This window comes from Lepisma saccharinum, chromosome 21 (genome assembly GCF_977018435.1).
Source record: "Lepisma saccharinum chromosome 21, izLepSacc3.1, whole genome shotgun sequence".
Taxonomy (NCBI): domain Eukaryota; kingdom Metazoa; phylum Arthropoda; class Insecta; order Zygentoma; family Lepismatidae; genus Lepisma; species Lepisma saccharinum.
The window spans coordinates 65,296,672-65,323,147 of NC_139249.1; the positions used below are offsets into that span (position 1 = coordinate 65,296,672).

Consider the following 26,476-nt stretch of genomic DNA (forward strand, 5'->3'; position numbering starts at 1 on the left):
AGAGAACGCACATTCATATTGTTGTTGGTTTGGTTTATTTTACTTCGCTTTTCTGCCACATTTTGTTATCGCGAAAATGAGGATGATGTGATGAAATTAATGAAGGGACCTCGAACAATCCACGCCGGGATTCGAACCCGTGATGAGCGTGCATTCTTGTTCCTGTGTTGTACTCTGCAGTGAATAATGAAATAATGTGAAATGAAAAATGTATCTCAGAACTCAAGAAGCCAAATGAATATTATTGAAGAAACTAGAAAAAGTGTGTTTTGTTACCTGTTTTGTTTCTGTACATAAAGTGGACTTAAAACACCAAATCAACCAACCGTGGGGGAGTGGTTATCACAGAGCGCTACGATACCAGGAGTTCCGTGTTCGAACCCCGACCTGGGCATGGGTGTTCTTTGTGTTTGTCCCTTCATTAATTTATCGTATCATCTTCGCAATTAACGAAATGTGAGAAAAAAGCGACGCTAAGTAACAAAAATCAACTGAAATCATTGATTGGTTGCTTGATTTAGTTTATTTTACTTCGCTTTTCCGCCTCTTTTGGCTAATCGCGAAGATGATACAATATAATTGATGAAGGGACACATTCAAAGAATACCCATGGCCAAGCCGAGATTCGAACCCAGGATCTCTGGCTTAGTAGTCAAATCAAATCTTTTTTATTTTCAAATGGGGTGGGGGTTACGTGTACTTTTTTTAGTACTCATTCATCGTTTTGAAATCTTTTCCTGATATTGACGTTCTATTTTTAGGAATACTGAGCCCTAAAGGGGGGGAAGGGTATGAGCCACACCAACCTCCCCCCCCCCCTGAGCACGCCACTTATTGCTACCCCAAGTGTCGACGTCACCGCACGTCACTGCCAAACAGCATTATATAACGCCACTGTGCACTATGCAAGTGTGTGTTTTATGGATTGACACATAGGTTAGATGTATATTATTACACCGACAGTTGGGTTGAGGGAACGTAACGTGCTACGAAGCTGGAGGATATAAAACTTTATGGAACAGGAAATTTAAAGTCAGACAGGGAATTTTGGGGTAATCATAAAGGGTTTTTCAGTCTGAACCAGGAACAACACTGGCAAGAGGACAGCAGAAGTAAAGGGGTCGAGAGTGGGCTGCTGTTTCGAGCATGAAACCTGTCTCGCACAAGTATATTTTGCATGTAGTACTGCTAGTATTCTGCTCACCCGCATTTATATTCGATAACATTCTTTTTAATGTTTTTTTTTAATCAGTTTTGAAAGATAATTATTAGCCTCGGAACTGCAATACAGTTTTGGGGTTGCCATTCTTAAACAAAGAATAAATAAACAAGAGTTGATTGAAATTAATACAGTTTACTATTGAGGGCCTTGTAATCAAGATCAGTCTTTACTTCAGGATTGACATTAAGTTTCCTTAGTTCAAGATCCTGTGAGAGCTTTGTTGTCTTCAGTTCCCGACAGGATTAGAAAATGTTTTTAAATCCATCCATAAGCCAATTGAACTACCAGTCGGAATTGAGAAGCACACTGGACAACTGAAGTAGAAGAAAAGAGGAGAAGCAGATTTTTGACTGTTTATTTTAAGGTAGATTTTTTTACCTGTACAACCATAAAGTGACTGAGCGGAAGGTTTTATTTATTGAACGAAGAGTCTTATAAAAATAGTCAACACCATAGGCGTAGCTACGGGGTGTGCCTAGGCACACCCTAATGGGCTGCTTCATCAAAGAAAATTAAATACAGATATTTCAATAAGAGAGAAAATAAGCGGCAGTTTATAAGAAGTTGAAAATGCCATTACTTGGTACGTACAAACGTGTGCATTATCGCTGATGAAACGAGCGTCTGTAGTTTTTCGATTTTTTTATGTCATTGGAGAAAGAATATATTTACTGCATTCTACTCTGTACTATAGCGCTTTTCTTCTATACCTGTCAGAAGCTGCACGTGTGAGAGAGCTTTCTCCAAGCTTACCCAAGTTAAAACTAAATTAAGAGCAACTCAGAAGCAGGATAGATTGGAAGCCCTCCTTTTGCTATTTGTGGAACAGGTAAAAACCTTAGTCAATTGATGTAAATGAAGTTATTGATGAGTTTAAGAACATTGTACCTTTTGACAGACGTCTCTTGTTATAGGTGACGTGTATTTTGATGTATTTGTTTGTAACATTTATGAACATTTTGTGTGTGTGTAATTTCTATACAATTTGATTTTTCTACTACGTATATTCAGAAATTTTCAACACTGTCATTTAGTGGATTTATATTCCTTTACAAACATCAGTGCAGTTAAAGAGCCAAGTGATTGTGTTGCAAAATATGATATTAAAAAGGTACAAGACCTCATTTCTTTCTTTGTGCACACCCAAATATAAAGTTCTAGCTAAGCCTATGGTCAACACGTCTGAAATTCCTAGAATACGAATAGTTGCTGTAATATTTCAACTGTGTTGCGTTAAGTACCGTGTGAGGCTGGGTGACTTTTGAATTCCTATAAACAAAATACCATGACTTATTTATAAATAATCAGTAAGATATTATATTAGTGTGTCTGAGGAAACCGCATACTAAAGTAAATTTGGTAACATTTTCCAGTGCCATACCAAAGTCTCGAACAACAAGTTTCGATCTCGATTTTACTGAGGTCTGTCTCGTCGTCGGCCTCGTCTCGATAAGTCTCTCTCGTTCTCGTTTAGATTTTCAAAAGTCTGTCTCCGTACCATCTCGTATGAAATGTCGCAGTCGGATTCAAAGTTGCCAAATTACGTAAAGAGGGAAAAATATATCGTCTGATCGATGGGTAAAAAAATGCAAATATATCAGTACGCTGAAGGTAAGCACAAATAAAGGAAACCCCAAAATTGTAAATCACCTGAGTACGTACAACCAGACTAGACGGGGTTAAAAATCCTCCGTAACCACGCCCAGTGTGTCTATCATGGAAAGGGAATACCACAATTCATCCATTATTTGCAGACGCTAACAGGTTAACTTCTAAGCTGGCAATGCAAGCTTCAGACTGTCAACGATAAGATAAAATTGCCGCATCTTGAACGCGATGTTTGATCTGGTTGGATAAATGTTTGCGAAGGGCAAACACTTCGATTAGCGTGGCCTCCACAGAGTTACGGAGAGAAGCGTACTGATATATCAGTATGCAAACATAGAAGCGGCTGCAGACTACTTTAATATAATGTTTCTTGATATGACCATAGGAGATCATATTATTTTCCGTTAGAAAATGTCTGTCGTTGCGAAATACTACTCTTTTTCATTTTCCCTGCGCTGTATATAGCCTGATTTACACGAGACTAGATCCCTGCTGGATTTTCTAGTTGGACTTTGACTACTTGTGTGCTACTGGCTCCAGCTAATAGTTTTCGCCTCACACAATACTTGTTACCGTACTTGTCGGTATATTTTTGTTCCCATAAGACATTGCGCAGAGCAGACAAGATAGAAAGATGGACGATCTGTTTGAAGAACGCTGTAGGAGAATTATTGCTGTTATTAAAAATTAAAATAAAGATAAAAGTATGGAATAAACATTGGCTCGGAAGAAAATGTGGTAATCAATGCGTACTGAACAAACTTTTTAATGAACTCAGGTATGCATATTCATACATGAGATTTTGCAGGATTCATTCATAAAAAATATATATTTTGTTCAACTAAATATGTCGATATTCATTATCGGCTAATCATATTTCTCGCGTACAAATCTTGTCGTCTTGCATACATAATAATCTCTTCTGTTTATTGTCCGGTTCCTCTATATCTTCCTCTGGATCTTCTATTATTTCATCCTTCTCTCCCTCACTCGTTACCTTTATATCTCTTTTTGTTCCTGTTTCTATTTTTTTACTCTTGTCTTATTTTCTCTTTGCCTTTCTCTCGTTACTTTTATTTCTGTTTTTGTCTCCATCTCTCGTTTCCTTTCCTTTCTCTCTCATTTATGTATGTGTTGATTTTTTATATAGATTTTCTGTTTGGTATCTCATTTGTTTCTATACTGTCTCTTCCTCTCTTTGTATCGACCATCATTTATTTTTTGTTTCTTTGTCTTTCTCTTTATACATTAATTTTACTTTATCTTTTTTTGTGTCTATTTCTCGTTGTTTTAACTTCCCCCTTTCTCTCAAGTTTGATTTTCTTGTTGTTCCATTTTCTCACCGTTTCTCTTTGGCAGAATAAGCTTTTCTATTTTACAATGACCGTAAGCGAGACGTAATGATTTTCAGTAGCAGTAGATCACAAGTTAGAATACTTTTTGGTTTGGTTTGGTTCTTTGGTTTTGAACCTCTTTGGAGAATTATCTGCGGTCTTCCATGGCCAGTGAAGGTATATTGTGACTGTGATGAACAGTGAAAGTGAGAGTAGATAGCAATTTATATGTGCTTGGTATGGTGGCAATGTACAGCGTCTCTCAAAAGTTTTAGGACAACGACATTTTAAACTAGACAACCCTAATTACGTAAGGGGCTGGTGGGTTGCGTGTAGAGTTAGGCTCAATTTCAGGGTTGCCATATGCACAATAGATATTTATGAAATACGCGAAAGGAATAAAATCAAGTTTTGTTGTATAAAACTCTAAATAAATATCAGTATTACATTTGTCGCAAATAAGAAATACTTCCTGAAAGAAAGATAATCGATTTTCTAGTATTTCATCGCTGATGAGTCTACACAAAGGACAAGAGGAGAGAGGAAACGAAAGGGGACAACAAATGAGAGGAGAAAAGAGAGCGAAAGAGGAAGAGGAAAAGTAAAGGGGAGAAGAAAAGATTAACAGATGTGGATAGGAGAATTAATGAGAAGAAAGCGAAAAGGTGCGAAGGGAGATGAGGAAAATGGACCAAAGAGGAGAAGAGAGGAGGGAAACGAGATGAGAGAAGAGGAGGTTTGAGAGGAGAGGAGGAGACGAGAAGAGGGGAGTTGAGAGTAGAGTAAATGAGAAAATGAGAAGAACGAAAAGAAGAGGAGAAGGGTGCAGTGGAGTCGAAAATCTAAGACAGGAGAGTAGATAAGAGGAGTGGAGAAGATTGGGATTGAGATAAGAGGCGAGAACAGGAGGGAAAGCGATATGACATATAAGCAGATCAGAATAAGGGGAGACAAGAAGGAGACGGAGACAAGAAGGAGACGGAGAGAAGAAGGATAGAAGAGAAAGGAGATAAGAGGAGAGAAGAGGTATTTCTAGAAAATATCGTCTCGGCGTCAAGAATTGATGCATTGATCAAATTATCGATATTCAATTATATTTTAAAATGTATTGCAGAATGTATTAAATAGTTCGGTGCGAAATGCCTTTTGGCTGAGTTCAGAGCAAGATAAAATCTTCCACGTAAGATCTTTGATTTTACCACTAAAAACATGATTTTTTTTCATATTTATTAGAATTATCCAATTTTTCTCCACTTCTCAGTTCGTTGAAATGAATATTTTGTTATTTAACATTTCTCCTGCCCCCTCGTTAATTCCAAACAGAATCATTCCGATTCAAATTGCGTGGACAATGAACACAATGGGATGTTTCTAAAACTTACGAAAATGTTCTGCCACCGTAGGGGTTTGAACCTACAACCATCAGGTTAACATTCGTTAACGGTAACCACTACCCTACCAACTTTCGTTCTTGATAGTAGCTAGGAGGAGCTGACCAATGTGAAATGTAAATGCAACTCTCCTCCTACATGTAATGTGCAAAGATTACTTGTTTGTAACAAAGAAAACAAAGGTAGTACGAATTGACGCAAATATTTAATGGAGAATTGCATATGATGAAAACTTTTCATTCTATATTTGCGGAGGTATCCTTGCACTGAACTCGAGTGGGAAATGGGGTAAAATGAGTATGTCCTGAATTACCACAAATATAAATAGTTAATTCATTAATATTTGTCAATGTATTTGAAGCAGTACACAATTATTGTTAGAGTATCATAATTCAGGATCTTATACGTGAAAATATGCCTTTGAACGTGTGTCAATTCATTCATTTGTTTAATTTATTTTTAGTAAATTCCAGATGCAGAATAATGTAGCCACTTTACACTGCTATTACAAATAATGTTACAATGCTCTTGTTTAATAAAAGGAGAATTAAAGACAAGAACGCCTCGTAAGGAGAATCGAACTTGGGACCTCTAGATGTACAGTCGAGAACTCTAACAACCACCCAAGCCTTTACCTTTCGTTAAAACAACAATTTTTATATATTCAGTCACTCCAATATTGTAAATGTCGTTGGATATTCATGTAGATGAACTTTTACTTTAATTTTGAATTTCACACCTAATGTAATATCGGTTACAGTAATTCGCATTAATTTAGAGAGTGATTAAATAGTTACATTATATAAAGTCTCTAATTGTCTAAAAATATAGCAGGCCCCCGTGGCGGAGTGGTTAGCACATCGCGCAACGACGCCAGGTGTCCAGGGTTCGAATCCTGGCCTGGCCATGGATATTTCTGAGTGTCTATTCATCAATTTCATCACATCATCACTCAAACCCATCTTCGCAAATTATCTAAAAGTAGCATAAAAGCGAAATAAAATAAAGCAAATCAATCACTCAATCAATCTAAAAATATATTTCCGAAGAGGGAAAATGCATGCAGATAACAAGGAGAGAGAAATATTCCAAGACTTCATATTTCAATCAGTTAACATAATCTTTCTTGGCTTCTCAGATCAATCACGACGATTAGAATACATATGAACTATCAGATGCTGGAGACATTCAAAGTCCACTTGGTACTATCGTGGTGTAATGCGACAGGAGGGATGTATATATTTATGTTATTTACTTCGTCTTCTTTTACATGGCGAAGTTAAGGCTTTGGAGCCTTTTCTTCCACTTGACCATGTTTACAAAAAAAATTGAATGTGGAATAATTAAAATATTGAAAAAAGAAAGAAAAAAAGAAAAATATATAAAAATTACAGAGAAATAAAAAGTACAAAGTAAAAATAAATATAAGAATGGTAATCTAACCTATAGATACGGGCACACACACTCACATCTACATATTTTTGCCCTTACACACGTACGTACAAGCAAATACATAACATTACACTTACTTAAGCACAGTCCAACATTATACTTACTTAAACACAGTTCAAAACGGTTTACTTTGACGATAACACAAGTATGCATTTTGAAACTTTTTATCTGCTTCACTGCAAGTAAGAACTGATTTACATAAACTTATGTGTGCTGAATTCAGATCTGCTTTCAGTTTTCTCCTATCACGTCATTTTTTTTTGTAATATAGTTTTAAAATTAATGTACATTAATCAAGTTTGGAGTATTTTCCATGAAACGGAAGTATTACAACATACTACATACTATCTTGTATCTTAGTGCTTAGTGGGGACGTGAAATATGGTATCATGTAACTCTGGTAACTTAATAAGTACAGATTCAAGAAAATCAACAATCAGGAGCACCTAAAGCCATTGCAGGGGATTTTGAGGGGTGGGTGATTATATGTTCTATTAATATTCCCGGATTTAAACAAACTATAGGTTCATAGGTTCGATCCCAACAACCGACCAAAAGAGATTTTGTAACTTGAAGACGATAGAAGAGGTGTAACGTAGCGTTAGAATAGTTACAAGTAGAAACAGTGGATAAAGTCCAATTAATATTGCACGCTAATAAAGAACTATTGTCACTAACAATAAGAGAGTATCTAAAATTCAAATAAAAATATTAGAAATTGAAAAGTTATTATGTAAGGCTCATTCAATATATAACCGGAATTATGTCCTAACAAATATTTATTACAGTTACCAAAAGAACTACAGTACTATGTTCAACATAGTACCCCCCCTATAGTCTTTTGGTCGCGTGCATAACCACTCATGTACAGCTGATTGGATTTCGTGGTCATTCTGGAACCTCGATCCACTTGGTGCAGTTTCAGTGGACCAAAGGTGCGCGAGATCGGGTTAATATGGAGGGTACGCACTCAAACTTTAGGTCCTCGATGATAGACAATGTCTTACTGGCAGTGTGTGGTCTCGCATTGTCATGGAGCAAAAGCACACCAGACCACGTCGTCTCTGCAGAATGGCTGGTTTCATTTTTTCGCACAAAAGGTTGGAGTAGATGGTACTGTTTACATTATGACATCTGGGCATTGTACGTATGAAGTAACGGCGGGGAAAGAGAGGTAAATCATCTCCGGTATCAAGTCCTCCACTTGAGCAATGTTTGCTTTCCGTGACAGAGCGACCTGGACGCGGAGAACCTTCAACTCTGGTTATGCCCTGTTTGAACTTCTCAGCCCACTCGTACACTTGTGATCGACTCATATAGTTGTCACCGTACTGAACTGTCATGCGACGATAAATTTATATCGGTTTCACGCCTTCACTCAACAAAAACTTTACGACACTTCGCTGCTCCAGCTTGGAGCACTCCTGTAAGGGTGCCACCACCTTTAGTAACTGTTTCCCAGAGTACCGTGCGCGAGGCAGGCGTGCCAGCCCCAGCTATGACTATCTTACATATGCCTTTACAAAATAACAAACTTTTCCGATTATTTATTGAATGCACCTTGTATGTACATGAAGAACATGTAATGATTAAATAACGTTTCAATTTTGTGATAGAAAATTTAGTGCAATTATTACAGTGCATTAATAATAATATTATTATAATCTATCCCCTCCGGCCCCGTGCCCCGTGCCGGAGTGGTTAGCACATCGCACTACAACGCTTGGGGTCCCCGGTTCGAATCCCGGCCTGGGCATGGATGTTTGTGAGTGATCATTCATCAATTTCATCATATCATCACGCAAACTAGCCAAAAGTGGCACAAGAAGCGAAGTAAAATAAAGTACATAAGTTAACTTGAAGCATAGATTGTAACAAGGTGAACACTACTATTCTGCTTAACAATATAACTCCTGAAGTATAACTCTTTAACACAAAAAAATGGTGTATATGCAAGCTTCGTAACAAAAACACTGTTCTACAAATTTTCACTTTCTGTCTGTTACAGAAAGAAAAGTAGCTTATGTTATGTTACACCAATAGAACTTTTGTAATGTCATTTCCGCGTTCAGTATCCTCAAATTAGTAAAAAATGGATGCTTTCATTTCTGTAACAAAATGTGTATAGAACAGTGAAATTAGCCTTCTAATAACAGCAAATATAAATATGGATTCCTGTAGCAGGAAAACTAATTACATTTGCTACACATTTGCAGACGAGTGAACCTAATTTCCTCTTCAGATAGCACAATGCATTCAAGTGAACATGTTGTTAAGTATATCTTTCTCGCACACTCAGTTTTGCCTAGAAAATGATAGTTATCTTTTTCGGTCAAGATAAACTCGAGTGCAAGTGCAGTATGAACAAACCACCATTATTTTCAGCCTGATTACACGAAGGTTTCTAGAAAAAAAATACTGTAGACACATTTCCCTCTTAGTTTTCAATTAGTTGCACTAATCTGAAGTTAGAAATTAAAATACTGCATTGTAACGGGTAGATCGGATTGATAAATTAATGATAAAAAAATACTTGGGAATTTAGCATTGAACACAAATGTTCCTCTTGGTCTCTGGAAGCAATAAGTTATTAGGAACAATTGAATGAATTATTAAAACATACTGTTGATCTGGGATTATGTTCTGCTTCTACTCTCGCGTGTTTGTTGTTCTTTGGAAAACAGAGCAGGTCAATGAACTGTTTTTTACCATTTATTATTCTGTTACATTACTCATCATTTCATTTCCGATTATCCTCATTGTATGAAGTTGATTTAAATTCATGAACATTTGCAAACTTTAAGACTTTTAATATTTCATCCTAATAACATTAACAGATGACTATAAAAAACAACAGAAAATTTAGAACTAAACTCACGCCCATGAAATTAGGCGGGTGGCAGACGTTCGCGCTGTTGCCACGTCGGAGCACAACCCCTTGTGATCAGAGGTTGAAGAGAATGAAAGATCTCGTTGTAGGGTTGGTCTTTGTAACCCATGTGATACAAACCGACAGTATTTGCTCGAAAGGTCAAGGATGACACAAAAGTGCCCCGGAGAGAGGTCGGCCTGACGCTCGAACTAGGCAACGCAGCCGACTTTCGTCCCGCTCTCGCTTTGATCTTCCCATATGTGGCACCAGCGCAATTCTTCCCAGCCGCCTATTTTCATGGCCCTGCGTTTAGGTGAAAATATGCGGCAATACTTGCCACTTCTTCATATCACTTTTTGAGTTGTTTATCTTTAATATTACAAGGTTGTGGGAATCAATGGTTGACGATCGCGTTGATTGATTCAAACTTCAATCCTAACCACAAGAACATGGAGGTTTAAGTTCTTTGGCAAGTCTTTCAACCTGCTACAGTATTAGATGGCCGAATTACTGATGTTTCCTCGAGCAATCAAAAGCAAAATAGATTGTGAAGTACACTAAAGTGAATCTTTCTCGTAATCCACTCTGAATACATATCGTGTAGGGATGTGCCGAAGCCGATTACAGATGTATGAAAATCGGCCGAAATTGACACATCGGCATCGGTATCGGAATCGGCAAAAATCCGATATTTAAACCGGTACAGATTATACTAGAGTTTTTACCTTCTAATAAGTTTTATATTCTAGTTTTGTAAGATTTATTGAAAATTTGGTTATGATTCGTCATTATTGTAGAGTTTTTGTAATAAAATTATTGCAAACTCATTCAGAGGATCAACCTAACTATAAATCGGAAATAAAACAGTACATTGCTGAACCAGGATCTGCTGTTGTATTGGAAATTCAAAAATGAGTATTCAAACCTGAAGCAAGTGCTGAGAAAATACTTGGGCATACCTGCTGCATCAGTATTCGGTGATTGAGTGTTCAGTGTTGCTGAACAGGTTTGAGGTAAGAGAAGTAGGTTACTTCCTGAAGTGCTTCCAAATCTCGCGTTTCTGAAGTTGAATCTGGCAGAACAGGAATTCATTTTGCATTTCAAAGAACTGCTTGTGTACTAATGTTTAATCTCTTGAGAATCCATGTTCTTCTTAAAGGTTCACATAACATTTTGTAGATGCAAATGTACATTTGCATCTCTTGAGAACATATATGTATATACATATGATATGCAATAGGAATGTACATAGCAAATTTATTTGTGTCATGCTGAAAATAACATCCAATTTCTGTTTAATAATCTTATGTATCGGAATCGGTTAAATATTGGCATCAGTATCGGTTCCAAAAATTATCTGTGAGTACATCGGCATCGGTAAATTTTCAGCTTCCTCACATCCCTAATATCGTGTAATTATCAGTAAATTGTGTGTAAGTAATTGTAAGACCTTTTGTGAGTTTAAACACTATAAAAATTATTAATTGAGAAATTAAATGTTAGAACTTAATTTTAATTATTTAATATTTATTTCAGACAAAATGTGCGTCACGCCAGATGTCTCTGAACAGTATTGCAACATGTTAAAAGATGCACCAAATAGTCGCGTTCATTGCGTGTATGTCAACGACAGGTAAGTTCATGAAGCTGATAGCCAAAAGCAAAGTCATTTATTCAAGCAATCTCTTCGTGTGTGTGTGTGTATCTGCGTGTGTGTGCGCGCGCTTGTCTGGTATCTGTGTGCAAAAACATTTACATATTTTTTTCTTTACAGAAAAATATATTAGGTTATTAATTAATTTAATTAACAAAGAATTCCAAATACAGCGTTAGCCATTTTGCATTGGAATTTACAGTAGAAAAAGAACAACAAAAAATAACAACGTAGACAAAAATTACATGCGATGAAAAACCTTACGCATTTTTGTATCACAGCTTTTTAAAACGTGCCTGATTTTCAAAAATGTATATTTGTCATGATAAATTATTGTATTGGCTGGGTAGTCTGTAGAAAAGTGAACGCTGGATGAGGCATTATCTTTATTTGTACGTAGTGAATCATTTTACCTGTTATCACATTTAGTTATACTTATGTATATTGTACTGTTAGGCAGTAGCGTCGACTGGGTTCCAAAACTGGGGGAGGGGGGGGGCAAGGTGCCAAAACTAGGGATTCAAGGACAGTTTACTTTCCATTGATACATAAGGTTTAGCATAGTGTTGGGGGCAACTACCCTCAGACCACCCTAATCGCCACCATTGCCGTTAGGGGTGCAAGGGGTGGCCCAAGTAGTACACCCAATTGTCAACCTCACTTCCACACAGTACGCCCTGGACTGCATTTTGCACACTAACGAGCCTCTGGCGTCTTGACCTACGGCCAGTATAAACTTCTGTAGGGCCTTCTATGTTGACCTTGTGTGTGCTGAGTGTCTTTAACAGCCTCAGCTTTTAATCTAACTAAGAATATTTTAGTCCTGCGACATTACAGTTAGTGTATATTCTTTATATTTTAATTATGTTAAGGGTCTGGACCCCGTATAATGTAACGGGTGCAAAATAGCCTAAGTGCTAACGCACCCAAAATTACAAATTTAATGAATCAATATGGTACCTTTAGTATATACGCAGAGTCATTCATAAGTAATGGTGTAAACTGGAATGGTGAAAAGTGCGCAGTAGAAGAAGTAATATAGTCCCTATAAGCATGGAGCCGCAAACGAATCGTTTACGAGATAATTTTGGATGTATGAATGCATTGTTAAGATCCGCCACTGACATGTTTATTGATGGCTATCCTCATCGTGCTCTATTCTCCTTGCAGACTTGTCCACTCTGTAGAAATGCTACTAGTACTAGTGGGGAGTCAAATAACAAAAACAAAACGCACACCACTGGCGTGTTTGTCAGGAGAACCCAAATACACACTTCGCTAAGAACGATGAAAGATTTCAAGTGCACAGGACTATACAAAGCAAGAGACTTCATGTTACACTGTGTTACAGAAGATGTTCGAAACGTTGTCCTTGCATCCGTATTCAACACTGTACTCTTCTTGGCATTGAGTTTAGAATTATTTCGAACAAACCTGGTTCATTTCTTAATTGGTGGCAGGAAATTCGTTTCTGCAATTCTGCAACTGTCTCAACGTTAGAGCTTTTCACATGACACCAGACACCAGACACAAAGATTCAATTCATGTGATCTGGGAGGACAAGGTACGTACAAGCCCACCTCGACCGATCCATTGTCGATTAATTATCCATTGATAATGCAACTCTGCTCTGCTAAATGTAAATACTAAACAGAAATTTATAATTTGTTAAAATTGATCAGTCTTCATGTGACGTTATTGTTTTAGGGAACTGTACGGAGTAAGGCGTATAGAGAAACACATTACTTTTGCATTACTGAAAGCACTTTATTTCTATACTTGCCTTCTTTCTTTTCAGTGTAGAATGTGCTTTGAAGATGATGTCGGGCAATGAAATAGATTTCGGGGTGTTTACAGCGGAGCAAGCGTTACTAATACAGAAAACCACACCGGAAACTACCAACATGTTGACTGTTGTACGTGAAATTCGAAACCAGGAGAGAATAAAAGGTATTTGTTTTGTTTGTGTGTGTGTGTGTGTGTGTGTGTGTGTGTGTGTGTGTGTGTGTGTGTGTGTGTGTGTGTGTGTGTACAATTATTATTTAACCAACATTATTTTTGTATATGATTTCAAAGGGAACACAAAAAATATGATAATTCTACAATCAAGTGAGCTAATGGATATTTAGTCGATATAGAAAACTTTCCAAACTAATAACTAGATACTTATCTGTCAATTTGTGTTACATCTAGACGAGTAAATATTGAATGCATAATAATGCATGCTTTCTTACCTCAACAGCTACATTGTAACAACGCTATAATACGTATCTTTTTACAACTTAATTATTTCTTGATATTTTTCTTTATTTCTCTTCCTTGTTACTGTTGTGGCATACAAACACAATAACAATCTCTGTCTCTCTAGCTTTCTTAAACCCGAAGGTTTATGGCTGCAGCAACACAAGACTTCGATCTGTCCCTATCCTGGGCAAGATCAATCCATCCTTACCGATTTCCTTCAGGTCCATCTCAACGTTGTCCCTCCATCTTCGTCTTGTCATTGCTACAGGTCTCTTACCGCCAGGTTTCCCAACAAGAATCCTGTAAACTCTTCTTTCCTCTTCCATTCGTGCCACATGGCCTGCCCACCTAAGTCTTCTTGATTTAATTATTCTAATAATATCTAGACATGAATACAAATTATGTACTTCTAATTATGTAACCTTCCCCACTCGCCTGTTTCCTCATCCATTTTAGGTTCAAATATGTTTCTAAGGATTTTATTTTCAAATACCCTTAATTAATGTTCCTCTTTAATGTAAGGGACCAAGTTTCACATCCATATAATAATACAGGCAAAATTACGGTCTTGTATATTTTAACTTTTAGTTTCTTAGATATTATGCGAGCAATCTAAATCATATAATGAATAGTTGTCATTTATGTATACTATAAACCTTGTATACTCTTTGCTTAGACAGCTTCATATGATGGAAAATACATTATCTTTAAGAGAGAGAATCAGTTTATAGTTTGCAATCTTGAATCGTATTGGCAGAGTTCTCGCAAATATAGGCTAATGCAAGACCAATTCTTTAAGCTATTGAGCTGCTACAAGAATTTGAACTCAAGAACTATAAATTTGAACTATTTAGCGTAGTTCAAAAATTGGTGATTGGTTTTCCAAGACTCCTCCGGCTTATAAACTACTCACTAGATAATAATATTTTAAAAATTTCCCGCTTCTATTGTCAATTAAACTTTCAAAATGTTATGTAGACAGAATTTTGAAAACACCGACTACGATAGCATGTAAAAGGAAGAAAAATCTATTTTGTTCGCCATCTTGAATCGCGACAACCTAGTTAACTGAAATACAACATTGTTAGTCATATTTATTTAGTGACCAATAAAATTGAATAAAATTACAATTGAATATTTAAACTTACTGCTATTAAAATTAACTTGGAAGTTTAAACATACGGCAGGTATCATTTTTTTACAAAATTGAAACCAAAATGATACAATAAAATATTTGTGATTTTAGTTTCTTCGAAACTGCAGTTTATGCTGGAGTTTGAAAGAATTGAAAACGAACAAAAATATATTGTACCAAAAATTCTTCTATTGTATAGTTCACGCAATTTTATACATTTTGGGGGTAATCGTGAGGATGTGACTGAATGACGAGCTGTTGAAATAGTTGACTGGATAAGCACAATGCCTTGACTAGGAGTCAAACCAGGATTCTTTAGCATCATAGCACGTTACGTTCACCACTCTGCTTCACGGAGGCGGTGGTGTTTATCTGCTAATACTCAGCATGTATAATTGTGTTCTGCACATCAACATCGGTGCATATCATGCTCGGAAGCTCAAATTTAACTATGAGCATCTCCGGAATAGTGGAATGAAGAAGAAAACTCGATGAAAGTGTCTGTGAGCTGAACTTACCATTATTATGATCACGACATCTTCCATAAATATGCGTGCTTCAAAATGGTTTGAACGATAAGAAACCGTTCCAGGAGCGATAAAACTTTATCAACAATTAAATTTCTATGCAAATACTTTCAACCATATCCTCGATTTTTGTTTGCAACGGTCATAGTAGTTCCAAATTTCTCCAGGGTGATAAGTTCAAAGATGGCTGCCTGTGGTGCAGAGAAAGTTTTTTGCATCCTACAGTTTCACGTTTGTCGGTCTGTTGTCAGTGTTCAGCGTGAGTTTCATACAAAATTTCGTAAAGAACTACCATCCAAGAACTCCTTACGTAAGTGGTATGATCAATTCAAGACAACGGGATGCATTTGCAAAGGATAATCGTACGGTAGACCATCCACGTCTGAGGCAGATATCGAAAGAGTTCGAGCTAGTTTTCAACGTAGACCCCAAAAGTCTACAAGGAAAGTGAGTCAAGAGCTAACAATGCCTCGAGCAACTGTTTGGCGCTTAGTGCGTAGGCGTTTAAAGATGTATCCCTATCGAGTGCAGTTGTTACAACATTTAACACCTAATGATCACACGTCCCGCAAATTTTTTTGTGAGTCATTTCTAGAGTTATGCAGTGGTGATGATGATTTTATTGACAAACTTTGTTTCAGTGATGAGGCTACGTTCCATGTGACAGGTTGAGTGAACAAGAAAAATGTTCACATCTGGGGGACTGAGAATCCGCATCAAATCGTTGAAGTTGTGCGTGATTCACCGAAGACTAACGTGTTTTGCGCCATTTCATCAACCAAAGTGTACGGTCCGTACTTCTTTAACGAAGAAACTGTGACTGGACAAACATTTCTACACATGCTTACTACATGGCTTATGACGCAGCTTGAACGTGACAGTGCAAACTTCATCTATCAACTGGATGGAGCCCCATGCCACTTTCATCGCCATGTTCGAAATTACCTTAATACCAGACTGACTGCCAGACCGCTGGATTGGGCGATCTACTCAAAATGATCAACAGTTACTACGTTGGCCACCAAGATCCCCGGATTTAACCCCCTGTGATTTTTTTCTGTGGGGATATCTAAAATACATTGTGTACAAACCTCCTCTACCTGCAGATGTCAATGAACTGAAAGAGCGCATTACTAGCTGCAGTACAAACTGTTGATGCAGACATGTTGAAACGGGTCTGGGCGGAATTGGATTATCGAATTGATGTATGCAGGGTAACAAAGGGGGCTTACATAGAACATTTGTGAGATACTGTGTTCAAAATTTTATAAAAAAAACTTAGACAGTTTTAGGAATTACATGTAAAATTTAAAGCAATTTGGTCTAAAAATAAAAAAAATATAAGAAGTTGAAATCGTTCACATAATTTTGAAGCAGCCTGTATATCGTTTAAGGCTACGTTTATACATCCTCTCTTGGAAAGAATTGGTATTTTCAGAGCTCAGGAAACACAACTCGACACACGTTTAAAGCATCAACATACTTTCGTAAGAAAAACGTAGAAATGCAGTGAATGGGACAGAAAGGCGGTAAGTCCCCATGTGGCGAGACCAAGCTACATGTAGTCCTGTTAAGCTGAACTGTTTAAAAAACCTTCAATATCATATTGAAAACCGTTGATACATGTTCTAAGTTCACCGACAGAAATGTGTGATCTAAATTGGAATTGGAAATAATTTATTCTGCAACCAACACGGAAAATCCCAGAAACATATGTAGGACAATAGCTTAGAACATGCATCAACAGAGTTCGTTATAACCATGGGCGTAACTTGGGGCTTGACTTTGATGGGGGGGGGGGGGGGGGAAATCGAACTTATGAGTTAACTTTGGAGGGCAGAATCCAACTGAGACTTAACTTCGAGGCGGTACAATCAAACTTGAGACTTGACTCTTTGGGGAAGGGCAGAATCAAACTTGGGACTTGGGGGGGATAAAGTTGGAATTTTGGGGGCCAGAATCAAACTTGGGACTTCTAGGGGTTCCGCGTTCGATACCCTTAGATGCACATAGTGGTTCGGATCCCACTATAAACTGTAGGTCCAGTCCCGATTAGCCTTACTGTGCACAAAGTGGATTTAAAAACACCAAATCAAATCAAACTTGGGGTTTAACTTTGGGAGCAGAATAAAACTTTGGGACATAACTTTGGGGGCAGAATCAAATTTGAGACTGAACTTTGGTGTGGGGGGGGGGGCAGAATCAAATTTGAGACTTAACTTGGGGGGGGGCAGAATAAAAGATTTGACTTAACTTTGGGGCCAGAATCATACATGGGACTCAACTTCGGGGGACAGAATCGACAAGTTTTCCATCCCCTAAAAATAGCGTCCAGAACTATTTTGCTAAATAACTTACATTTGTGCAATCATAAAAAATACTCTTTAATACTTTACTTCTCAGATTTCAGGAGGTTATCAAAATTATCCTTCACTTTTAAATTTTATGACCTGAAAATTTTGCCTGGTAAGTTACGTCTATGGTTGTATCACACGAGTGACACTTCACGACTCACTGTTCATCATTGTCTTTTCAAAAAATGTAGGATGTGATCCAGTGGGTTAGTTCGATGATGACTGCGATGATAGTCAGAGGGGGCCGAGCAACTTGACATGTGGGTCCTCCGAAATCTGAATGAACTTATTTGTTCGCAGATGGTCATCAATGAGGAAAAAAAACCTTATCTCATACCTTTATACATTGTTTGTCGTGGGCTTACGGAGTGTAAACGTCATCGTTAGAATTATGGTTAATCCAGTAGAAACACTCACTTGCTCAACTTTTGCCACTTTCATTAGCTTTACGTGTGGTATTTAGAATATTTTCAAGGAGGGTCCCAAGCCTTTTCACATTGAAGTAAGAGCTGTAGTTGATTTTTCTTGTAACTGTTTAACACTTCATAGGGGCTCAAGAATCCAGTAGGAAGTGAGATCTTGGTCTAAGGGTCATGTACCCCTTTACTGTTCCGGTGCATTGTGATTTTATTATGATATACAGTACTGGAAGAGGAAATTCTCACGACGCCATAGATCCATAGGTTCGAATCCCGTCCTTGGCATGTGTCTTATTTGTGAATGTTCCTTCATCAGTTTAATCATATCATCACTCATCTTCATCTTCGCAATTAGCCAGAATTGGCAGAAAAGCGAAGGGAAATAAAACAAATCAATCAATCGAAGTAGAAATTCCTAGCTGGGAGTATGTGATATATGAGGGATCAACTTGGAGATAGTACAGTAGGTGGGGGGAATGATTATGCAAATTATCCCAGCTGGGAGGGTGCTCTATGAAAGTTTTCTTAACTGGGGGGATAGCGCCCCCCCTTCGATCACTGATGATCTATTTTAGAAACAGGTCCTGTTTCGTGAAAAGGTCTAAGGTATCGCTAAATTATGATCAATAATATCGAAGTCCACTAACATTAAAATTAAACCCCATGTCCTTGTGGCAACTACATTTTTGGGGCCAAGTCCTTCTGCTCTGCTTCTCATTGAGTGACCTTGTGATGCCGACTCGGCCACTTTTCCATTGAATCTTGAACTGGCGAAGCCGTTCAAGTCCGATGGCGTATTCGTAGCGTCGTTACCTTGTAATCAAGGGGTCCCGTGTTCGATAGCCGGTGGAGGCACATCGCACAGTGATTCGGATCCCACTTTAAACTGTAGGTCCAGTTCCGATTAGGCCTACTGTTCAAAAAGTGGACTTAAAACACCAAACTAATCAATCAATTGAACTGGCGAAGCCAAGGATGGTTTTGGGGCTGAAGCTCTACTCATCTCAAAATTCAAAATAGTGTTAACTATCATTTATCATTCCCCAAACAATATTTTTTTAAACAAATATTTGTGTATAGAAATGTAACCTATTTGTTTTGTTAATTATCAAGCGAAGGATACAAAAGATGAAGCACCAAATATTTGGCCGCATGAAGTCCCCCTCCTCCTCATAGGAATAATCCTGTCTGCGCCACTGCGTTGAAATAAAATAAATTATTTCCAATATCCTCTCCGAGATTCATATCCTGATTTAGTTTCCAGAAGTTACTACACTGATGTATGTGTCGATAACAAAAACTGACAAGGAAGGATATTTTCTTGTACATCCAACGGCAAAAGAAACAGTAGGAAAATTGTCTATCACTGTTTTCATTGTTTGTTTTCCACACTGTGATAATAATGAATTTATAGAAAAACGTAGAAAAACGTATGGAATAAGAAGTTCAGGCCTACACCTGCTTCACATCAACAAAATACCATTCCCTTAAACAACACAGAATGTATAATTTAAAAGGTAATGATAATAGCGATGGACAATTTGACTACTATTATCTTTTCTCTACAACTGTGTGTATGTAAAAGGGGGGGACTAGCTAACGCCCGTCTGTTATATACCTTTAGTATTCGTTAATTTTTTCACTGAGGGGGCTCCAACATTTTACCTGCGGGGAGGCACAGAAAACTGCGCTACGCCACTGCTCGTAATCAAGAGGTTCTGCATTCTATATCTGGATGAGGCACATAGTGGTTCCAACTTTAAGCTGTAGGTCTAATCCCGATTAGTATATCTGTGCATAAAGTGGACTTTATAAACGAAACTCAAATCTCTGTTGATAGTCTTTTGAGTTTTTGGCCCTTCCAGAAATGTAATGACCTACACTAAATCTGTTTAATTATAACACCATTAAGCCTTGTTTCCATGATATGAAAAACTCAATATGTTGACCAAGGCAGAAATTTATTTTATTATAAAACATAAACTAAACGTAATGTTTCAACCTTCTAGCAAGGTTTTCTTCAGACTCTGTACCAAGTACAAATTTGGTACTTGGTACAGAGTCTGAAGAAGACCTTGCTAGAAGGTTGAAACATTACGTTTAGTTTATGTTTTATAATAAAATAAATTTCTGCCTTGGTCAGCATATTGAGTTTTTCTGTTTAACTAGTTCTTAATATGACTGTAAATTTATATCTATCTATTTTATTTCAAGGTTAGTTATGCATAATTTATATTTTTATTATAAATTACAATGTATTTGTTACAGAATCGTTTGCATTTGAGATGGTTGCATTGGTGAAGGCTAGTTCTGGCATAAATTCATTCTCTGACCTAAAAGGAAAGAAATTCTGTCATCCAGGGTTTCATCCCGAAGAACAGATGACTGACGCAGTGCTTAAGGTATTGCTTGCATCTACTCTATAATTTGCTTCATTGTAGTTTTGAAATAGCATAGTCATATTCATATACCGGAAAGTATGCTAATGTTTTTATTGTTTTAAGTCGGAATATTTCTTATTTCAAGCCGAAAACTTTGTCAGCTTAGTGTAAACACTTATACTGTTTGGATATCGGCACTGTCCTGACGAGAAATTGCAAACATTAACATAGATTAAAAGATTCTCTCGGGCTATCGACCAGGTGAGCTGTGGAAAAGATTTCGTTCCACTAGAACAATTCTTGGAATTCTTTCAACAACTCACCTGGTCGATCATCATTCGTCGCCAGGAAAGCTTCAAGACTTACTTCAATAACATAGATATTCAGATAAGTTTATACTTTTATGATATGCATGATGATTAGTGGTAACGATCTCACCTTGTAATCAAGAGACACGGGGTTCGATCCCCGGTGGAGGCACATGCTGGTTGGGATGCCATTTTAAAATCTACGTCCAGTTCTTCCGATTAGAATAAATAAGACTTTAAACAGAACTCTGATATTCACTTTGAGTATTATGTGTATTGGCGAAACTATAATTTAAGGTATACTAAGTGAATATTACTTAACATTAAATCCATGTAAATACCATTTGTATGGTCGCATATTTCTAAATACCTATTTCTCCATATTTATTAGTGTATAACTTTAATTGTTAATTCTATTTACGGTTCCATATATCTATATTGCCTATTGAAGATCACAAAGGAAAAAATCAAATCTGACTAACTATTAGCAAAGTAGAAATTTTCCCGGAAACCAATAGCATAAGATCATAAGGCAAATTTTAAAATATGCTCGTTTAACTGGTTATTCCATCCACTAGCTGTGACGTGTAGGAAACACATTCCTGTAAGAGACAATCGTGTCGTCCACTCTAAGTTCAAATACTTTACATAAAATTCGTAGTGATCCAAGAATATAGTTTTCCCATTAGAACAACGCTTTCATTTATGTAATATATAAGTATATATATAATTTTTTCTTACATCGGCAAATATTTGTTAACAATTTCAATTTAATCATACGAAAAGGGTTCTTAATGATCAGACACTGCTGAAAAATTAAGTTATTTTAATTTGGTTTGATAACCCAATTTAACGTTTTGTATTTTGAAATCTCGTTTTTCTCTACGGAGAGTACGGACTTTTAAAACGAAACTGTGTATGCAAGAAACTGAGAAATTGATTCTGATAATCAACCTTATGCAGGAGGTTCCCTTGAAGTAATAATGCACTGCTATATACGTGTAATACCAGGTAATTCACACGTATAACCCCCCAAGAGTCAATTATATTTCTTGCTTTCTATATAATTTTAAAAAGTGCAGAGAAGCTAAAGAAACTATCATACATATGTCATAAGCAATGCATTATAATATTAAAATTCGTGTCAACATAAATTAACTGGACAGGCGTTTTAACAATATTTCCTATTCTTTAAGTACTTTGAGGAAACAGTTATTAACGGCGGATCAAGGGGCAATTGTGACGCATCTATGACAGCTGTGGAGAACGAGCTGAAGACTGTGACAGATTTCTTCGGAGACTCTTGTAGAGGAGGGAAGTGGGTGCCAGATCCAAACTACAACAAAGAACTTCGTAAGTACACGATGAGTTGTTACACAATAACTTCCTTCTTGTTATAATATTATCACCATGGCAGTTTTATTAATATGCCCTTGTCCTACTGCATCGGAGAGATTTAATTGCAAAATTTACTCGTAAACGTAATCAAGAGACCACACTGTCAGACAATAGTGGCTCCTGATTAGGTGCCGGACTTCTGAAACTACCATTTATTTATGAACCTAATTGTTACGCTTAACGTAATGGGTACATTCCAACGTTACATTTGTGACATTTTACACACACAATTTAATCTAGACAAGGGATTGGATTAAAATATTCATAATGAATGGTTTCATAGAATTATGAAGTACTTTCTGGTGTGTGCTAACAAATGAAAGAAACTTGAGTATGATTAATGACATAGGCTGAATGCATGAAAAACATTAACAGAAATGCGTTACGTGTGTGACGCTTTAAAAATGTAGAAATTTTCACTTCATTTGTCTGCGAAGCACATAGGCTGCAGATGCTAGTAACTTTTATTGGTGAAAGGTGTAAATTATATGCACTCACAAACATCAAAATCTTAATGCAATTAAAAACAATAATAATTTCCATATTTATTCATTTTGTTATTTACATAGAGTAGGTCGACTTTTCGTTGAATGCCCCAATGAATGATAGTTGCATGATCTGTGCTTGCTAAGAAACTTATATCTGCACAGTTACAGTAAAATTAACAATATTCTACAGTTAAAATTTAACCACTTGTTTGTAAATTTACAGAAACGGTACACAACCCTATCTTATAAACCACATATAGGCAATCATGACTTCACCTCTCTGTGCTGTGACTAGAATGAGATGTAAACATGGCATCGGAATATTATACACAGATACTCGTATGTCATGGTCCTATAGTACGGCAAAGGCATGCAAGAACCTTCAAATTTAAACGTTAATATTTTATCACTCCTCAAAATACATAATATTTGCGTTTGTGTGCAACACAAATACATTTTTAGAAATTCAATCATTAAAAATGGATTAATTAGGCTAACCATGTAATAGCCGTTAATTATTTAAAAACTGACATTGTCGTTTTTTATAGCAGTCAATGAATTATGAGTTGATAAAGGAACATACATAACGAACAGCCTGCGCTTTACGCAAGATTCGAACCTAGGGCTCTGGTTTCATAGCTCTGGGGATACCATATCTAAATACTCAAAAAGTAGGACCCATTGTCCAAAAATATAGGGCTTTAGACCAATTTCAAAATATAGAACCCAATGATTCAATTCAAATACTAGTAAACATTAATAATTAACATATGACACATTAATAAATCATTTCAATAATTACATAACTAACAACAGTAGTTAATGCCTATTTATAAAGAAATGATTTTTAAACGTCCTCCATATACATATCTTACCATACATTTGTAACGAGTGCACTCACCGTCCCCGAAATGACGTGTCAATCATACCCCGGAACGGGGCCAAACGTCGTTATGTGTACGGGAGACCGGTCGTGACTCTCGGTCCAGGTTTTCAAGTTCGGTACTGAGACGGTCGTTTATTGTCATACTATTGCGAGGCGGAGATTAATGCCTTGAAATGTTACACTGTTTTGTTTACCTTTGATATGTAGATTCGAATAATCATAAAACACTAATAGCATAATATCTGGTACCTGAAAAACGTCAAATAACAACACTGACGAACGGTAAAAAAGTGAATATATATTGTAACAACAAAAAAATATTGCAATCAACAACTGTTTACAAAGCCTCCTCACTCTCACAACATTCACTCTATCTCTCTTTCACACACATGAGGTATTTTTACATGTGAAGTATAGATACGAATGATGGATCTCATTAACATATCATTCCTTTTTTTGTTTTACACTGTAATGTGAATTTAGGGCATTTGTCTGCCAGCTCCTGTGCTCTTTTAAATTAACTTAAGTGCCAGCCCTCGGAAAGCGGTTAACTAAGACAATTGGGTCGGCGTGGTTAAATCTTTCGTTCGAATGAACGTATGCATCCAGTCGTAAGCACGACATTATAGAAGTTTCTCGGACGGGGGTGTTACACATAAGCCTCTCTCGTCCAATTAGAACAACTACACAATTACATAGTGATACAAAAAGTTAATTGGCTCCAGCTGCCGGAAATACACAAATCAATCGTCGGCGCGAGCAAAAATTACATCAAAAACCACTATGCAACAAATAATACTACTTCATGTGCACGACCTTGCAATAAAATTTACGCCTTCCACAATTAAACAGGACTCATCAGTCAAGTATTGACAAATTAAATGGCGCGACGGGGCGGTCGGTTACACAAAAAATGGAGCACACTTTGACAATTTATACTAAATATTAAAGAAATGAAATGGAGCTTCTAACCCTGAATGCAGACAATTAAATTAGCACATCTGAACATGAAATAACTCTTTTTTATAACAATACCAAAAATTATCAGACGCGGGGGTTAGGTTCGGGGTTTCGTGAGTAACTTTGCGAATAAGTGAGACTTCGGCGTTAACTCTACGGTGTTGATACTAACGACGCACGTTTACATGGACATGAGACCCTCTGAAGTATACTGTACCAGACTCTGCTACATGGCGTGGTCATTCATCTCTCCTGGACGCGGGACTTGCACACGGTTCCTTTGTGGCGAAATTGTTCTCCGGGGTCGACCGCGACGAAGAATAATTGCGACGATCTGGTGTACTTGCACCTCCTTAGTACTTCGGGCGTTCCTCTTGCCACTAGCGTCGGATGTACGTGGTCACGCGCCGGTCAGGAATCTCTCCAGTGTCGGGCATCAATTGGACGTCGATCTGCAATCATCTCTCTCTGGTGACGGGTTTCGTTTGGGCGTTGTTCTGGAATCGTCCTTCCCCCTCTCTCTCTCTCTGGTAACGAGCTTCGGTTGGGACGTCGATCTGAAAGCGTCCTTCGGGCTTTGGGCAGTGTTTGGTTTTGGCGTCGTCTGACTGGCTTCGGCGTCGTTGCAGGCGTCAGGGGAGTCGACGGACTCCCTTCTCTATCTTCTTTAGCCCTCCATTATTATGTAGTCCACGCTTGGCAAAAACAAATCACCGCGTAATCTTCACCAAAATAAGGCGCACACTGGTAACTCTCTATCTGCGATTCGTTCACGGTACGTAAGAAAACGAAGTCCACGGACGCAAAACGATGATCACGCGAGAGTGTAGCGCGGAGATGCTCTCTCTATGAAATCCGGGTAAAAACTGTGTCTGGAATCATAGTACTGCCTATATATAAGAGATTCGAATTCTTCCGTTGAAAAGGACGCTCAAGTGGCTTGGCTTCTGTTTCAGAGGGATGGAAATGACCTCTCTCCATTGTCTTGAAACGCGGTCAAGTGCGCGTCGTCGATCCTTGCAGGCTTGGGCTCCAGCTGATTTTCCTGGTCATCCGTGAACATGGGATCGACCGCCCACTGCGTCTTGGAGCCCGGTCTCGACGAAAACAATCTTTCCTTATCTCCGTGTTGGTGCAAATATGTCATGTCCTAAGCCGAAATGACAGTTCGGCTGTCACTCAAGAAAAACCCTTCTCCCAACTCCCGACGTCTGGCTCGGATACAAGTTTATCCACAAAATAAGATCAAACCTCACACTTTCATGTTTGTGCATAAAATGAATCAATAAACAAAAAATAATTTGTATCGAACTGCGTTTCACATGTCACTAGATACCGTGACATCTCGTCCTCCTTCCGATCAAAAAATTCTGTAGGCGAATAAAATTTTCACTACTCAGGGGCATGAAATTTTGACTACAAATTTTTTAACACCCTGTACAAGAAAAGTAAACCAGTTCGATAACACAAAACACATGATATAAATGATACCTCCAATTTGCATGATAGATAAACATATTATACACTCTCAATAATTTACACAAAAATAGGATAAATGTGCCTCAAATCCTGATCAGAATTCAATCCAAAGACTCGCTCGTGCCTTAATATCGCGCTAACCACTCTCGGCGCTTTTCGTCGGAGCAGTTCCACCTTTTGCAGTTCTCTGCATGTTGCGGCGCTAGCGTTTTTCCGGTCGTGCAATCAACCAGTTCAAGTATGTTGGCGGCTAGCTTGCTCTTACAAAAATACGGCCCGTCGTACATAAAAAACAGCTTCTTTATCTTTCCCTCAATTTGCGAGCTGAGTCCGTGATTTTTCACGAACACGAGGTCACCTGCTT

At 37.5% G+C, this 26,476-nt stretch overlaps 1 protein-coding gene across 1 annotated transcript in view; it reads left to right on the plus strand.

Annotated features, from left to right (window-relative positions):
- The window catches only part of LOC146004368 (transferrin-like), a 78,196-nt gene that overhangs the window by 12,425 nt on the left and 39,295 nt on the right, over positions 1–26,476 (plus strand). The window contains exons 2-5 of the mRNA XM_083143162.1: positions 11,416–11,512; positions 13,332–13,483; positions 20,481–20,614; positions 22,098–22,254. Of these exons, the coding sequence (XP_082999288.1) occupies positions 11,416–11,512; positions 13,332–13,483; positions 20,481–20,614; positions 22,098–22,254 (540 nt within the window). The remainder of the gene's footprint in view (positions 1–11,415; positions 11,513–13,331; positions 13,484–20,480; positions 20,615–22,097; positions 22,255–26,476) is intronic.